Here is an 18,082-nt window from a genome sequence, read left to right as displayed (position 1 = left end):
TATCTATTTTCCTCTTGGACTTACTTTACTTGGTAGGGTGTGTTGAGCACTTGGACTAAAAACACAAATTAATTATTTATACATCTAATCAAGATTTATTACTTGAGATTGTTAAACAATTAATAGAGATATAATCTATGGGTTATGATTAAATCGTGTTGTTCAAAAAGTAGTGTAGATATGGCATATCTTTAGGTTGTGTTTCGTAGAAAGAATGCAAAGAGGTAAATATGAAAAAATTGTTAATTGAACAATTAAAATTTATAATAACTTTTATATTTTATAATTTAACCATTAAATTTTTAATTTTTTTATTCTTATCCATTTCTATTCTTCCTACAAAGTAAAGCCTTACCGATGTAAGATGTTGTTAGACGAGGACACCTCAACTGTTTGAATTAATATATCCAAGTTTACTTAATACTTTTTTCATATTTTAATTTATTTGATGAAAATTTGGCTTTATAATTAAGATTTTCTTTTAATGTGAGATTTTTCAATTTCATGCAATTGAGTTTTTATAATATTAAAATATGTCAAACTCTATTAGTAAATCATTTATTGATTAGAGATTTATTTATTTATATTTTATTAATAATAATAATAATAATAATAATAAATAATATATTAATAACACAAATATAAGTAAATATATATTTACGTGAGGCTCGGGATCATATTATTGACAAAATATAACTATATATTTTTATAAATTTAAAATTTGACATATATGAATTTTATATGAATAGAACATAAAATCCAACCATTAGATTAACAAAATAAAAATTATATAAAAAGGCCTAAGATTTAATTAATTGTAGACACGGACCCTCTCCACGTAAAAAAAAGCATGATGTGAATTATTTTTATTACTAGAATGTTATTCCTGCTTGGCATGGGGAATTTTTAAGTTTTATTAAAAAATAATTTAAAATTTTTTTCTTTTTTAGTTTTTAATATATTTTTTGTTTTTAAAAGACATTTTCAAAAATACTTAAATTTTTTGATCTGATAATTTTTAAAGAATTTTTTTTTTAATTTTTTGTGAGATCTGTTAGTTGATTTTTATGCAAGTTATTTTTTCAATTGATTATTTTTAGTTGCAAATTTTTTGTCTTAATAAGTGATTGAAATTTAATATGTTGGTTAGTTTTAAGACTTTAAAGGGTGATTTTTTTTTTTTTATAATTAGATATATTTTTATGAATTTTTTTATTATTTAATTACCTTTTTTTTTCCTTTACAAAAGCAATTGAGGGTATTGTAATTGCCAACAATACATCATCATCTCTATACTCAACTCCTATTATGATTTTTTTATTATATAATCAAATAATTTTTTTGAATTTTTTTATATTAAAAAATTTCACATATTAATTAAAGGGTTTCGCACACGTAATAACTATTAAAAAATTTGAAACAAATAAAAAAACAATAAAAATAACACATGGCAATCTAAGAACTTGCCACATGTCAATATACTATCCTTTAAGGATAGTTTTTATATGCAAGACAAGCTTCTATTACAGACCTCTTCCTTAAATTTAACCCAACAAAAATCAAGGTACTATAATTAAATACATTTTTCATCACTCTAATAAATAAGATGAATATTTTGTCATCACAAAAATAGTATAAGTGTACTGTTGATGTATGAGCTATCATGTTTTCTTAGTTTCTCTTTATTAATCACCTTACTTGAAATTATTAGTTAGGAATTATCTATAATATTTATTATGTTAGTACTTTCCCTTAATATTTGATGTTTCAAAATAATAGATCTTTTTTTTGTGTTCAAATGATAGGTCTTATTATGTGTTGAGTTGCAAATACAACTATTTTTATATTGAATTATTTAATGTCAATCTTAATAAAAACTTTAAACCTTAAACTTTAAAAACTTTAAACCTTAATACATAATTTTATTTTACTTCTGCGATAAAGTGCGGGCTTTTATCTAATGTGCATATATATATATATATATATGTTTGTTTTCTCATTGATTTAAAATATGTATCACAAGCTAACATTTGACATGTTATTTTAAAATTAAATAAAAAAGTTTGTCAACAATTTTTTTCTCACCAAGAAAATTAACTTTCTTTTTATTTTTTTTAAATTCAAAATTTTCTTTTTGTTAGGTTTAAAAATGATTATAACAAAAATTCATTTTCTATTCATCATCAATGAAATTTTCAATTTACATAAGTGAGACTCAAAGTTTTTTTTTTTTTTTATTATGATATTAGTTAAATTTTTTAATTTTATTATATAGATAAGTATGTATACAGATTGTAATGGAATGTTTGAATGAAAATTGAAAAGAAAAAAAAAAGTCTTTGGATTCAATATAAAGAATAGAGATTAATACCACTAATTTGAATCTTCCATTATCATTCACATGTATAGGAATCACCTATAAACTGTGAAAGGCATATTTATAAATAATGATTAAATTTGTATTAAAAAATAATAGAAAAAATATAATGAAAAAGAGCCTAAACTTTGAAAAAAGCATGCATTTCTTCTAAAACATATATAAGAATAGATATCATTTATTAATTCATGTGCAGATCATTAATTGCTTTTTGGGATTAGAATTTTTTGTTGAAAATATTTATTATTGAGTTTTTATTGATATATTTATTATTGAGTTTTTATTGATATATTTATAAACGTAGGCATAAAGTTTTCATAAATCCATTCATCTTACTTATTTCCTCTCTTTTCGAACATTTTTAGGTTTCTTACATGATACAATCTTTATATCATAAATTATAATATATATTTTGGAAGTTAGTAAATAAAAAAATTGTCAAATCAAGTTAAATTGAATAAGTGCATCTATTAATTTTGAATATCAAATCCCATAATTATTTTCAAATCTAAATGTAAAAACTTTTTTTTTTATTTTTGTTTCAAATTGATTTTTTTATGATTTTATTTTTATTTACAGGCATTAATCGTCTATCAAATGTTACAAAAATAAAAATTTTTAGTTTAATAACTACAAAATGCTACATCCTATTTGGTACATGTATGTTTTTTTAAAACAAAATGCATGATTCTATCTATTTTTACATAAATTAATTATATAATACTATTTGATATAATTAAATTTTAATCATTTGTTCATTTTAAATCAATTATAATTTTTATTTATTTATTTTTATTTTATAATAATTATTCAAAAAGTAAAAATAAATAATAAATACACTAATAAAAGGGGAAAACTTAATTTACCAGTCATGGACTTTAAAAAAATAAATAAAAGCAATGTGCATTTATCTATGTTACCGTCAACAAAAATAAATTTAACAGAATTCGGCCAAGTCTGAAAACTTTCAATTTTGGCCTAAGGAAACTGAGACAGGAATGGTGGGGGAGTAAACAAAAGATAAAACTATCAAATGAAAAAAAAAAAAAAAAAAAAACAGCTGGCATCTCCAGATCCCTAAGTGATTCTTTTTATATAGGGTATATAGATTATTATTATTATTATGATAATAGGTTAAAAATATAACTAAACCAAGACATTACTTGTTATATAAAGATTAAACAACCTAACCCAAATTAAACCAACCGGTTGGGGATTCCCCAATCCCGCATTCTCTTCTTTTTTTCCCCTTCCTTTCCTAACCAGAAATTTTTTTTTTAATTATTACTTCTAGGTTGCTCATGATCTTTAGTTCTTGGAATATTCAATGTTCATTAAACCCTTCCGATCATTTTACCTGTTAACTACTCTCAAAATAGGATATGTAGAAAAATCTATGAACAAAAGAAAAGGTGAAGTGGAGGATAAATGACTTGTGCGTGACAAAATCTCTCCATACTAGAATTGTTGCTCAGCTATATATATAAGATATGAATGGCCGGCCAAAAGGTTAATCCATTGGTCTTGCTATGGAGCAAATTACATTAGCCACTGCCCAATGTTTTATCTTCTTGACCTTCACAATTATAAGCTCAGGCAGTCCGACCTTCCAAGCAATACCTTTCACATCTAGCAAGCTGGTCATTAAGCTTGTCCACCGTGATTCAATTCACTCCCCATATTACAATAAGAAAGACAATGTCACAATCCGCATAAAACGTGCTATGGAAAGTTCAATCCTGCGATTTACTTACTTGCAGAAAAAGGTTAGAAGAACTTGGCCCGAAGATGATTTCCAAGCTGATGTTCTTCCTAGTGCAGATGGTTGTGTGTTTTATACGAACATATCAATAGGCCAACCATCTGTTCCTCAATTCACTCTTATGGACACTGGAAGCAGCCTTCTATGGATTCGATGCCTTCCATGCAGACGATGTTCCACACAATTTGGTCCAATATTTGATCCTGAAAAGTCCTCCACATATGCTTACCTCTTGTGCAATTCTCAGTACTGTCACTATGCTCCTCATGGCAGGTGCAACTTGCTCGACGAATGTGAATACAACCAGACATATATTCAAGGCACTCCATCAGTAGGAATCCTTTCCAAAGAGCAATTCATATTTAAAACATCAGATGAAGGCTCAGCTCCCATCCCAGATGTGATATTTGGGTGCAGTCACGAGAATGGAAACTTCAAAGATCACCAAATAAGTGGAGTAATTGGACTTGGCTTCAAAAAGTTATCACTAATAGCTCAATTAGGTTCGAAGTTTTCTTACTGTATTGGCAATGTTTTTGATCCAAACTATATTCATAATAAATTGATTCTAGGCGATGGAGCCATGTTCGAAGGTGACTCAACACCTTTAGAAGTGATCGATGGCAGATATTATATAACTCTTGAAGGGATTAGTGTAGGTGAGAAAAGGCTGATTATAGATTCTAACATATTCAAAAGGAAAACGTGGAAGAAGAGTGGAGTGATTATTGACTCTGGTTCAAGTACCACTTGGCTGGTGCAAGAAGGGTTTGAAGCACTTCGCAATGAAGTTCAAAGTCTACTGGATACATGGATGACACGGTTTTGGTATAATTCATGGACGTTGTGCTACATGGGAACAATAAGTCAAGACCTTATCGGATTTCCAGCTGTGACATTTCACTTCGCTAGAGGAGCCGATTTGGTGCTAGATACAGAGAGCTTGTTTGTTCAGCTGCACCCTTATGCATTTTGCATGGCTGTGCTTCCAAGCTATGCTAGTGGTGACAATATAACCAATTTTTCTTTGATTGGAATGTTAGCTCAACAAAACTATAACATCGCCTATGACATTTATGGAAAGACAATGTCCTTCCAGAGGATTGATTGTGAGCTCCTCGACGATTAATAGTTTGTAATTATTGCAGGATCATGTAATACCCTGATGAAGTGCAATTTTTTCCCTCCCCTATTGTTCACAGTCTTTCTTCAGAACCTTTCAAAGAAAAAGAAGAAAAAGGGTATTAATGTTCTTAATTTTTTTGCAGTCTATTTTGTGTGTGTGTTCAAAACAGAGGACTCTTAGGACCCAAGCAAATAGCCAAACAACAATATCACAAAGGGGTATCAAACAGAATCAAATTTACAAGGTATGCAGATGGGAAGTGACCGGAGGCAAATCCACACTTTAAAGTAGGGGTGTTCATAGATATCTAAAAATTAGAAATTAAAAAAAAAAAAATTCTCCGGATATCTTGAAAGAATATCTTTTTTATTAACAAAATTAATAAATTTGTCTATATACATATATATATATATATATATATATTATAAGCAGATAACTTCCAAAAAAAATTTTTGATCCGTCATTAGAGGCGACCCAATGCGTGCGGCATTGTGCAATCTTGATTTGACAGCAATCAAGTTAGCAACCTCATAGGCCTTTTTTGAAACATGATGAAAGGAGATCTGTTAGATAAAACTCTAGTGATGCTATGTCAATTGGTAATAGAGGAGATCAATCAGTGGGCCTGACTTGAATAGAAATCAAAATATAAACTTGAGTCATATTCATTTACGAATCATGAGATCGTATGAAAAACTATTGACCTGGAGATTCGTTTTGCTCCTTGAGGGCATTAAAAATTTATTGAATCTGGCTTCAGATTTTATAAGAACAACACACATGTTGGTTAAAGCAGAGAACCTCAAAACATTGAAACAACGGAAGCCCTTCCCATCCTGTAATCTCACCTCTTACTGTAAAAGTTGGCATATAATACCCTCCACATGCTAATCAAACAAGCAAAACCTTAGGCTAAGAGTATTGCTATGACTAGCTAGAGCATATTCTCGTTTTTCTGAAAAAAAATCAACATGAATTTGTAAGCTGCATACAGAATTGGTGTTTCTGATTTTGCTGACATGGCATACGGTAATACTTTTTGCTGCAAGAGTCCCAGTGCCAGTAGGCTGCAATCAAGAACTTATGTTTCCAAAGCATCAATTAGACCAGTCTCATCCTTCATTTTCCTAAGTGACTACACTGGTTCTGTAACTAATTGCAAGAAAAACCACATAAATGAATCAAGAATAAGGGGACATTTGGAAGTTAGATAAAGCTTCTCAGTTTCCCTTTTCATTAGGAATAGATTTACATGTTCCCTTTAACAACTACAACATGCTTTCCTCAAACTTATACCAATTGTGGTCTAACTTCTAAAATTCGAAAGCAACCTCAGAAATTTTCAAGTGAACTACTTTCAGCCAGGAGCTTTGTTTGTTCATTTTAGGGTTAAACTCATCTATTCCTTGTCTTGACAAACTTTGGCCTTGAAGCCTTTTTCTCCATCTTTTCCCTTTTCTTGCGAGTCTTTTCATCCTCCACCTCTCCCTAAATCACACACAATCATACCAAAAATTATGTTGAGTATAAGAATTCACTATTGCCTTAAACGTGGTAAAAAGAATATAAAGGTGCGGAAATACCTCTGAGCCTTGCGATAGAAACCCTTTAATGAACCCAAAAGATTTGTATGCTCCAAATGCTGGTATCTGAAATGCAACAAGTAGCTCCGTAATGTTTTGCCCTTATCTTATTTGTTCTACCTAGGTGAGTTACAAAAGATTCCACCACGGAATTAATAATTTGTCAGCAAATGCATAGTAGCATAGAACTTTCCATTGGGAATGTTTGTTCTTAAAGACTCATATCATCTTAAGAGCCTAAAACACAATTCCTTTCCATTGGAATCCTAGACAAACCTGGCAAATGACAAAAAGATATTCACTTGCCAATAGCACATCAAATCAAGAACTTTTCGCCAAAAACAGAAACAACTAAATAGCCAACCTAGAGATACACATCAATATTCTAGGAGAAACTGTCAACAGAAAAATAATTTCTCATGAGAAGCTCACATGAAACATGATCCCTCCACCAATAAGCCAAAGCCTTCCGGTCTAGAGGTACCATAGAAAGATCTCCACACAAGTATGTCTTCCGAACATAATTTAACAATTAGATGAGCTACCCTTTGATGGACAAATCTGACAGAAGATAGACAACTAGATTAAAAGCTAAGATTTATTCACCTTAGAGATCCCTAAATAACATTGCCAATCCACCATGCTGCCACCAAAGTCATTTACTTGTTGACTATTTAAGCACCCAAGGAACATGGGATGATATTAAGCAGAAGAAGTGGAGCCACCTTACCAAAATTACAATCTCCTAGTAAATGAAATTAGCAAATTTTCTTCTGCAAATTTCACTCCTTCACATTTTTTCCCTAAGATATTTTGACAATTTTCACTCTTCACGTTCCCTAAAGCACATAAGCATTAGGTGAACTCCCTCCAGAAACTATAAAATGCTCTTCCATTCCAAAAGCAGATCAAAGGATGGAAGTATTAGATTGGAGCTTTCTATGAGCAATCTAATAGAACTTACCACAAGATATGCATACCAAAACTTGTCTGAGATGATGGACGTCAGTTGCACGAAACTTGTAATGTAGATTACATCATGTAAATAGCTGCAAACAATGAGAAACTGTAAGTCGGAAATATTTAGTACATGCAGAAGAAAAAATACAGATTGGAAGACAGTAGATTGAATCAGTTCATAAAGTCAATAAAACTTAGATATGAACAAATAATTAAACCATCCAATTAATAAGTAAATGAACTTATTGGCAGATAAGGTCTAATTTCCCAGTTTTAAAACATACACAGCATGATTCTCTACAAAAGGCTTCTCCTCATCTCCTCCTCTCTTCTTATTCCTAAGTGTTTGAATCAAGTAGGATAATTTTCTACTTTTCTGAGCAGTTACATCCAAACACAATCACCATGACTAACATTAGCATAGAATTGGATTCTATTCATAAGCAACAAAAAATATCTCACTCTTTCCCACAATAAACATACGGTCTTATTATATTATGACTCATATATATATATATACATATATATGTATACACACGCGCGTGCGCGCGCACACACACACACACACATCATAACTAATCATAGTTGCCTAAATACAAGAAAAAGATCCACATTAAAAGGAGAAAAGTAAAACATCTCCAATAAATACTGAAATAAATCAGTAAAGAAACAGGCAAAAGAATAAGGACAACCTAAATTTATGATCTAAGAACTACATTTCTTGCATTCCGCCCTGCCACTTTTGGAAAAACCAAAACTGCAGCTCCACTGATGCAGAAGTAGTAAAAAATAAAGAGAAAATAGAGAGAACAAAGAGAAACAATAAGACAAGAATAATTGGGAAATCTCAAATTTATATTCAAATTCTCATAGAAAAAAAAAATAAAACACTAACAAGTCAACAATAACATAGATATATGAGCTCTCAAAGCCTAATATAGAGCCCATACAAATAAAGCCAAAGCAAACTAATAGTGATGTTCTGCCTAAGGTAGCAAAGCCTAGAGGCAGTGTTCCTCCATTACATGCATTGCCTCATTTACAAAGAATTAGAAAAAGTAATCAGAATGGTCCTTCTAACCAAGCTCCTCCTATCAATAATTAAGAAAAAATAAAAATAAAACCACACATTGAAATTAAGGTGAAAATAGAGAAAACATTGAACAAGACATACCCACATATTCCACCAGTACTCATATCAAATCCACCATCAAGAAGCTCTCCATCATCAGCATAAGCAGGTTTTGCCATCTGGGCAAGTTGTTGATACGGGATAAAGTAAGCCACAGATGTCAAAACAAGTCCGACCCAATGTTTCCAAGTAAACGAGGAATGGAACGTCAGCATCCTAACCAAGACAAATATAACCTAGATAAACAGCAAATTAGAACATAAACCCAATAAAATAAGATAGTAAACAAGTAAAGAATGCATCTATGAAGACAAGAAAAATAGATAGTACTTAAAACGCAACAACTACCCCTCCCCCTTTTAATCCACATCAACAAAAAAGTAACAAAAACAGCAAGACTATTAATGTAGTTGTATGTCAAACAATAGCTAACTAAGACAAGGTTTCACAGGCTAAAAATGACAATACATAATTTTCAACTAAAAGGGGCAATATATACTTCGTAGTGCATTTTTGTTGCTACATATTAATAAAGAAAAATAAATTGATGTTAGAAACTACCAAGATAAACACTAAGAATAGGTTCCAACTTCCGATGGTTATGACTGACAAGATCACCACTGTTTACTAACCAAGCTTGCACCTAATTGCCTATGCCTGTGCAATTACCGTCAGCATGTTAACGTGACTAGCCACAACTTTAAAAGTTAATAATTTTCGCTTTTACAGGTATAAAATATGCATACACAATAAACACGTATACAGAGAGACCTGCAGCCGGACTATTATCGGATTGATTTAACGGCGAGCTAAAGGTGCATTAAAAATGTCTACAGAAATCAGAAAATTCAGTTCAATTCAATTCCAAATAATTAAACCCCCTTTCCTGATTGTACATCATAAACATAATGTTATCACTAAGAGCATAAACATACTTACAAAAGGCATTCATTCATAAACATAATTTAATCAGAATCTAACACTTTCAATCAATTGCAAAATAACCAAGTAATTACTCATTATTTAATTAAAGTAGGATTTCAAGAATGAGGGGAAACAATAATAGGACGATGAGAATATACATTGCAGGCAATGATGAGGCGACGGAGGTTGGCCATATGGCGAGTATTCTCTTCCTTGCGCTTCTTGGCACCTTGATTTGCCATATCTCTCTCTCTCTCTCTCTCTCTCTCTCTCTCTCTCTCTCTCTCTCTCTTTCGGGTAGTGGTAAACGAGTTTGACTCTGTGGAACCCTAACGAAAGTCGGCTTTATTGAAGAGCCGAAGTGGAGAGGAGAGGAAAGTGATGAAGCTTTAAGAACAGTAACTTCCACTAGATTCCTTTTTCGCAAAAGCCCATACCAATGGGATTGCCTAGGCCCAACGCAAGAATCTGGCAACAGATTCGTTCATTATTCGAATTATAAATATTTATTGAAGAAATAATTCAAAATTTTGGGTTTTCAAAATTGGAAAGTAGAGAAAATATGGTTGAGAAATAAAAATTATTACTAATATTTTCACCTTCATTGCTTATAAAATGAGCTTACAAAATGATTTTTATCTTTTATATGTCTTTATTGCTTTTTTTTTTTTTTTGAAAGAGAGCATTTATTGCCTTTAACTATTTATTTGATGTATAACTGTAATTACTCATATAAGATTTTTTTTATTTATTTTATTACCTTTTTTTTTAATGAAAGTATGCCATGATCTTAAATTTTATTTAGTTGATTTTCTATTATTTTAAGATTTATTAATTTGGATTTCTTTATTTTAAGATCTATTTTGTTTTTATCTTATGCTTTCATCAAATGATAAAAAAATAAGAGTAATCTTTTATTTTAATTTATCTTTTAAGGAGTGAATAAAAATTTAAATTTATAGTTTTGTATAATTTAGGTTGAGTTTTAGTAAAAACTTCAAAGTTGAGTCTTTTTTTTTTTTAACTTTTACATATCCTTTTGGTATTCAAAGCATCTTTGAACTATTTAGTTCTTTAGGATTGCACTTTAGACAAATAAGCTTTTTTTTTCAAAAATTTGATCAAAATGATATGTTCGTAACAATTAAAGATTTATTCTTGAATTAATAGACATATAGAGTTCGTATTGAATCCACATAAATTTTCAAGGATACGGTATCATCGTCGTAAGAGTGAAATCCTTGAATTTTTTTAGTTCCTTAAAATTGTGCTTTGAACAAATGAGCCTTCTCTGTAAACTTGATCAAAATACTCTCTTTGAAACAATAAAAGATGGTCAAATTATAATAATTGTTGTGATACTTTAATAAAATTTAAAATTTAGTTCATTTATATAATTTATAGAAACATAGTTCTTTTACTGTTTTGATTTAATAATTTTAATCTAATGACTAACCTTAACAATATCAAATTTTTGTTGTTAAAATATTGATGTAGCGATTAACTTAATAAAGTAATTATTGATTTTATTGATGTGATAACATGGATGAAAAAATCAATTATCAAATTATATAAATAATCTATGTACTCACAAAAAGTTTAAATTTTAATTAATCTAATATAATTTCTAAAAATCTCATTCTTGTATAAGTTAAAATTAATAATTTTGATCAAACTACAAGTATCATTATTTACTCTTCATTAATTTTATTGACATACGAAACAGTTGTCTCTTTAGAAAAACATTTAAAAATTAAAAAATATTAAAAAATTCAAAAAGAATAAAAAACTAAAAATGATAAAAAATTTTAAAATTTATTTTTAGGCTTTTTTTCAGATTTTTAAAAACATTAAAATAATTTTTTCCAATATTTTAATTTTTTAAAAATAATATTTCTTGAATTTTAAAAAAAGTTTTTATTTTAAATAAACTTCAAATTTATGAATTATTTAGAATTATCTTCATTTAAAAAATTTTAAAAAATTTTTTTTTCCAATATTTTATTTTTTCAAAAAAAATATTATTACTTTTATTTTAAAAAATTTATATTTCAGTTTTTTAAAAAATAACTTTCAAATATTTTGAATTTATCAATATTTTTAAATATTAAATTTAAATTTTCCAATATTTTAATTTTAAAACGTTAATTTTAACATTTTAAAAATGTAAAAATTTAATAAAAAGTTTAAATTTTATTAAAAAGCTTAAAAAATATTATTTTTTAAAAAATAATATATTGTTAAATATTTAAAAAATTCTAAAATTTGAAAATTATATTTTTAGAAAATGAAATATGATTTTTCATTAAATTGAAGAAATAAATATTTTTTAAAACATTAAAATAATTTTTTCCAATATTTTAATTTTTTAAAAATAATATTTCTTGAATTAAAAAAAATTAAAATAAACTTCAAATTTATGAATTATTTAGAGTTATCTTCATTTAAAAAATTTTTAAAATTTTTTGTTTTCCAATATTTTATTTTTTCAAAAAAATATTATTACTTTTATTTTAAAAAATTTATATTTCAGCTTTTTAAAAAATAATTTTCAAAATTTTTGAATTTATCAATATTTTTAAATATTAAATTTAAAATTTCCAATATTTTAATTTTAAAATGTTAAATTTAATATTTTAAAAATCTAAAAATTTAATAAAAAGTTTAAATTTTATTTAAAAGATTAAAAAATATTATTTTTAAAAAATAACATATTGTTAAATATTTAAAAAATTCTAAAATTTGAAATTTATATGTTTAGAAAATGAAATATGATTTTTCATTAAATTGAAGAAATATTATTTTTAAAAAAATCAAAATATTTAAAAAGATAAAATTAATAATTTTCAAATTAGAAAAAAAATTATAAATAATTCAAATTGTGAATTTTTCAAAAAAATTGAAATTCGTTTGTGAAAAAAAAAATAAAAAAATATGATTTTTTTTTAAAATTAAAATATTTGAAAAAAAATTTAATTTTATGTTTTTAAAATTTTTGAAGAAGTAAAAACAAATAGATTTCTTTCCTTTTTTTGTTTATCATTTTTAAATTTTAGATTTTTTCAAATTTTTTTTAATTTTCAGATATTTTTCTAAAAAGATGGACAATTACGTCAATAAAATTAACAGAGAATAATTGATGACATTAGTAATTCAATTAAAGTTATCAAATTTAACTTGTACAAGAAAGAAAATTTTAAAAATTATACTAGAGGGACTAAAATTCAAATTTTGTATGAGTATAGGGACTATTTGCACAATTTAACAACTAATTTCATTCATCCATGTTATTGTGTCAGCAAAGTCAATATCATATCAGCAAAGTCAATGCCATGTCATTAAATAAACGATTACATTAACATTTTTAACAACAAAAATTTGATTGAGTTAATGATTAGACAAAAATTATTAAATCACAATAGTATGGTCGCTATATTTCTATGAATTATAATAAAATAATTAAATTTCACATTTTATTAAAGTATAAGGAACATTATCATAATGTATTATTTCCAAACGGGAAAATGCTTCCAGCATTAACTCAATAATATAGGCATTGGTCCCAGAGTGTACAAATCCCAGCACCATAAAATACTACAGGCTAATATCGTGTTTTGCTATAGTCTGTAAGTGCACTACAAGGATCTTGGCGAACTGACTGAAGAAGCTACTTCCTCACATCATAAGTGCAAGTCAAAGTGCTTTCATTGAAGGCAGGAGCATTACAGACAATATGCTCATGGCATAGGATTATAAGGGGATATGGTAGGACTACACTCTCATCTCGCTGTGCTATTAAAATTGATTTGCAGAAGGCATTTAACACAGTGGATTGGAAGTTTATAATTGATATATTGGAGGTCATTGGATTGCCTTTTAATTTATTGGGTGGATCAAGTGCTGCATCACCACCTTAATGTTTTCAATATCTTTAAATGGACGTTTAGTTGGTTACTTTCAGGGACCAAGGGGTGTAAAACAAGGACATCCACTATCTCCTTATTTGTTTGCAATGGCAATGAATGTGTTGTCAAGGTTGTTAGATGTTGGTGCAAAATATAAAGTGTTTGATTATCACCCTAAGTGCAAGAAGATTGGGTTAACACATTTGTGTTTTGTGGATGATCTACTGATTTTTGCTAAAGGTTACAAAGACTCTATTTTGAGGATAAAAAAGGTACTGCAAGTCTTTTATTCATACTTTGGATTGCAACTCAACTGTGAGAAAAGAGAACAGTTTACATCAGGGAGTAGAAGAGAGGAGATGCAAGGAATACAACAAGCCACCGGGTTCAAGAGAGGCGTACTACTAGTAAGGTACTTGGGAGTGCCATTGGTTACTAGGAGACTTACCGAAAAGGATTGTGCTCCATTGCTGGAAAAGATCACGACAAAAATAAGCGGATGTACTGCCAAATAATTATCCTATATTGGAAAGCTACAACTGATTCAATCTATTTTATTTAGCATGCAGAATTACTGGTGTAGACATTTTATGCTACCAAACTGTGTAATTAAAAAGATCAATCAGCTGTGTTCAAGCTTCTTCTGGAAAGGAAAAGACGGCAATGCAAAAGGAGCTAAGGTCAATTGGGAAGCAATATGCTATCCTAAATCTGGAGGAAGGTGAGGATTGAATCTTCTCTATGGCTTGGAACAGGGTTTGTTTATTGAAGAATATATGGTCTATACTGATAAAAGCTAGTTCAATATTGAGGCATACGTACTGAAAGGTAGAAGTATTTGGCAGGTTTCACCACAGTAAAAGTGTAGCTGGAGTTGGAGAAAACTGCTTCAACTAAGGCACACAGCACAACAAATTTTGAGGCAGGGGTATGGTCTATTCCTAGAAACTGCTATTCAACTAAGGTAGTGTGGAATGAGATCAGGCCAAAGTAAGGGATAGTGGAATGGCATAAGTCGATATGGTTCCAGCATCATATACCAAAGCACTCATTGATTGCATGGATGGCAATCCTAAACAGACTCCCAACCAATGATAGACTAAGAGCATAGTGAATGGAGGTGGATAAGCAATGCTGTTTATGTAGGAATGGCAATGAATCCAGGGATCATTTGTATTTTGAATGCGAGTTCACAAAAGCAATATGGCAAAAAGTGTTACAATAGTGTAGAATGGTATGAAGGATAGATGAATGAGCTGCAGATCTTAGGTAGGCAGAAAGCAAGATGAAAGGGAAATCATTCATCTTAATCATTTTGCGAATTGCTTGGAGGGCTTGTATATATGAGGCATGAAGAGAAAAGAACCACAGGTTGAAGAGACAACTGAATAGGTGTTTGCTGGAGTACGGGAAGCTGGCAAGAATCAATTAGAAAGCCTACACTCGGTTGCTGTGGACTTAGTGAATAAGGATTTGTATGCTACTTGGAATATTAACACCAATATATTGATTGCTATATAAATAGTGAATGTTAGTATGTACTAGTTGTAGTTGCATTGTAGTTCGATTATAACAGACTTCTGCTTTTCTTTGGATAAGTAAAGCACAGCATATCAAAAAAAAAAAAAGGACCATTATCATAATTTAACCATTAAAGATTCATTTTTAAATTAAGAAATTTATATTGAATCAGTGTTGAATTTCAAGAATACAATGTTATCATCAAAGGATTTTGAACCACTTCAATTACAAGACTAGTAAATTTTTCCAGAAGAAAAAAGTATTCATGTGTGTATGTGTGTTGAACTTTTTAAACGCACATGTTTGAAAAGTTCTATATCATATGCAATATGGGAGAAAATGGAAGAAAATTCTACTATTTCCTCGAAAGATATTGAAGGTTTAGAAGTGAAAAAAACCTTCAAGTGGCATGACTTCGTGGATTGGCTTCGTCGTATGATGGGGTTCAAGAAAAAGAAAAAATTCAGAGTGCAAAATTTCAAGAAAATGTTTCTTTCCCCCGATTTAAGGGAAGAAATTGTTATAAACAACTAGGCTATGACTAAATTAGTTATTATCTTAAACTTTGTTTAGATGATTTTGTATTATTTTCAGATTTATTATTTTTGATATGATTATATTATATTGTATTTATCCTATTCTTTAATAAAAGGATAGGAGTTTTTTTTTTTTTTTTTTTTTTAATCTTTTAGGAAGTGGGTTTATAAGTATAGACTTATAATATGATGTTATTCTTTTTTTTTTTTTGGCAAAATTAGTGACTAGTTAAGAACTTAAAAATAATATTATAAAAAATTAGTATATAATATATTGTCGAAATAAAATTTTAATTACAGAAACAAAGTTGGTTATGTGATATATGTTTTATTTTTTAATTAATTTTTTTATTTTTTAATATATATATCACCAAATTAATTTTATCAATGTAATTAAAATTTTATATTGATAATATATCAAATATTAATTTTATTATGAATTTAAAAAAATTGATTTTTTTCCTATTTGATTTACCTAAAAATATTTTGTTAGAAAAGGCATCCCTATTATTTTAAATGATGCTCTCCATCGTAATTATCATTTTAAAAATATATACTATAATTATGTTTAGTTAATCATAACTTAGAAAATTATCCAATTCAAAATAAACAAAAGTGAATTAATGAAGCCTAATGACAAAAGAAGCCTTAAAACATTAAAACTTGGATTCAAATCAATTTTTTTTTCATGTAATAAAATATTATCCTCTTTTGAAAAAATAATTAATCAATTATGATTTAAGATTTCAGAGTGTACATATTACTTATTTATATGCTATTCCACAGAAAAAATGCCAAATACGCAACTGATTTTCTTTCGGGCAAAAGACAACTCCACGACAAAAAGATACCTACTTTTTCACTTTTTTTTTTAAGGGATACTTTTACTTTTTTTTTTTTCAAGGGATACTTTTTGTGACTAACAAATTATCATGAATGACTCTTGTCAATTGTTTGTAAATCATACATAATGACAAAATTTTGAATTACAGAACAACCAAAAACTTAATCATTTATCTATAAAATTAATTTTACTAATGTACGGAGTACATTGCTCCTCCCATACTGTGTCACGTGTGGCCTTCTGGTTCCTTCTTTATTATTATTTTTTTTTTGCTTTTTAGTTTTTTTTTTTTTTTTACGTTTTTAAATTTTTTTTTTTTGGCTTTTTTGCTTTCAACAACACATTTATGGGCTGCCCTGTCCTTTCTTACCATGTCACGTGTGGGTGATATAATTGACTTTTTCTTTGGGTTTTTTGTTTTTTTTTTTAAATTAATAAATTTTTAAAAAATAAAAAAAATGTGTTTATAAAGATTGTATTTTTAAATGTAAGACCTATTATACCAAACTTTTATTTCTTTTTTTTTTTTTTTTACTTTTTTCGATTTTTTATTTTTAAAATAAAAAAATAATTAAGGTTTTTTTTATTCTTTTTTAACATGCTTGAATGATATGCAATTTATAATTCCATTCTTGTGATTATTGCATGTCATTTTCTAAGCTTTACTTTTTTTTCTTTCTTTTTCTTTATTTATCTTTAAAATTATTTATAAATACTTTTAAAAATTATAAAATTATATATATTTTAGATTGTTTTAGACCTGTTTATATTAAATTGTTTTATCATAATTATGAAAATACCTTTCATATTATATTCAACAAAAATTACTATAATACCTTTTAACTATAATTACAAAAAAATTAAATTTTTTATTACTTCGTGCTAAATTACACATTCAATGCCCATGTGGTCTAATTTAGGTTGTCCACACTCATCGACTACACCTATCACATCATCAATGCAACATTAGTCTCTACTTTTGTTGAGAGGTGGCAACGGTAGATGAATATATTTCATATGTTGTTTGGTGAGACAACTATCATGCTGGACGATGTGTCCACCTTTTTTCACATACCAATCAAAGGGACCCTAGTTACAATGCCTCATTTGTTAACGAAACACGAGGCAAACACATTATTGTCAAGGTTGTTTGAAGTTTCTTATGATGATGCTAGATGAGAGACAGACTCGAGTAAGGGATCTACCGTTCGACTAGCTTGGCTACGTAAGGCCTTTAAGCATGCCACTAATACATCAAATGATGAGGCATTGAATGTGTATCCCATGCTTTTCTACTATATTTAGTAGGAAGTGCATTATTTTATGACGAGACCATGATGAGAGTCTTACTAGTGTACTTACCTTTATTTGAAGACCTCATTGTGCTCGGGGGATGGTTGGCCTCACTTACT

At 28.4% G+C, this 18,082-nt stretch overlaps 2 protein-coding genes across 3 annotated transcripts; one reads left to right on the top strand and one right to left on the bottom strand.

The window, feature by feature from the left end:
- The first annotated feature begins 3,906 nt into the window (after nt 1-3,906).
- Nucleotides 3,907-6,128, top strand: LOC111285856 (Eukaryotic aspartyl protease family protein). Its single transcript, XM_022875488.2, has one exon. It carries the CDS (start codon nt 3,907-3,909, stop codon nt 5,266-5,268), a length of 1,362 nt encoding a protein of 453 aa, XP_022731223.2. The 3' UTR covers nt 5,269-6,128.
- Nucleotides 6,129-6,471: 343 nt separating this feature from the next.
- On the bottom strand, nt 6,472-10,265 carry LOC111285403 (uncharacterized). 2 transcript variants are annotated; one of them, XM_089762384.1, is made up of 6 exons: nt 10,137-10,265; nt 10,023-10,106; nt 8,983-9,176; nt 7,813-7,897; nt 6,849-6,914; nt 6,472-6,753 (listed from the first exon to the last, which is right to left on the bottom strand). In XM_089762384.1, the coding sequence occupies exons 2-6, from the start codon at nt 10,104-10,106 to the stop codon at nt 6,661-6,663; spliced, it is 522 nt and encodes a 173-aa protein (XP_089618510.1). In that variant the 5' UTR covers nt 10,137-10,265; the 3' UTR covers nt 6,472-6,660. The 2 variants fall into 2 exon arrangements, with proteins under 2 accessions (XP_089618510.1, XP_022730582.1); XM_022874847.2 differs by having other exon boundaries at nt 10,023-10,255.
- Nucleotides 10,266-18,082: the final 7,817 nt, after the last annotated feature.

This window comes from Durio zibethinus, chromosome 6 (genome assembly GCF_047325235.1).
Source record: "Durio zibethinus cultivar Kanyao isolate XHJ-2024 chromosome 6, ASM4732523v1, whole genome shotgun sequence".
NCBI lineage: Eukaryota > Viridiplantae > Streptophyta > Magnoliopsida > Malvales > Malvaceae > Durio > Durio zibethinus.
Note: the sequence above shows the minus strand (reverse complement) of the source record. Positions and strands in the feature narration are given on the sequence as shown.

What these genes read in the sequence shown, in the direction of transcription:
- LOC111285856 (XM_022875488.2), top strand. Translation starts at nt 3,907, where the DNA reads ATGGAGCAAATTACATTAGCCACTGCCCAATGTTTTATCTTCTTGACC.
- LOC111285403 (XM_089762384.1), bottom strand. Translation starts at nt 10,106, where the DNA reads ATGGCAAATCAAGGTGCCAAGAAGCGCAAGGAAGAGAATACTCGCCAT. An exon ending in TTTGGTATGCATATCTTGTG is followed by an intron (nt 6,915 to 7,812) that starts GTAAGTTCTATT and finishes GTTGCATTTCAG; the next exon opens with ATACCAGCATTTGGAGCATA. An exon ending in TTCTATCGCAAGGCTCAGAG is followed by an intron (nt 6,754 to 6,848) that starts GTATTTCCGCAC and finishes TGTGTGATTTAG; the next exon opens with GGAGAGGTGGAGGATGAAAA.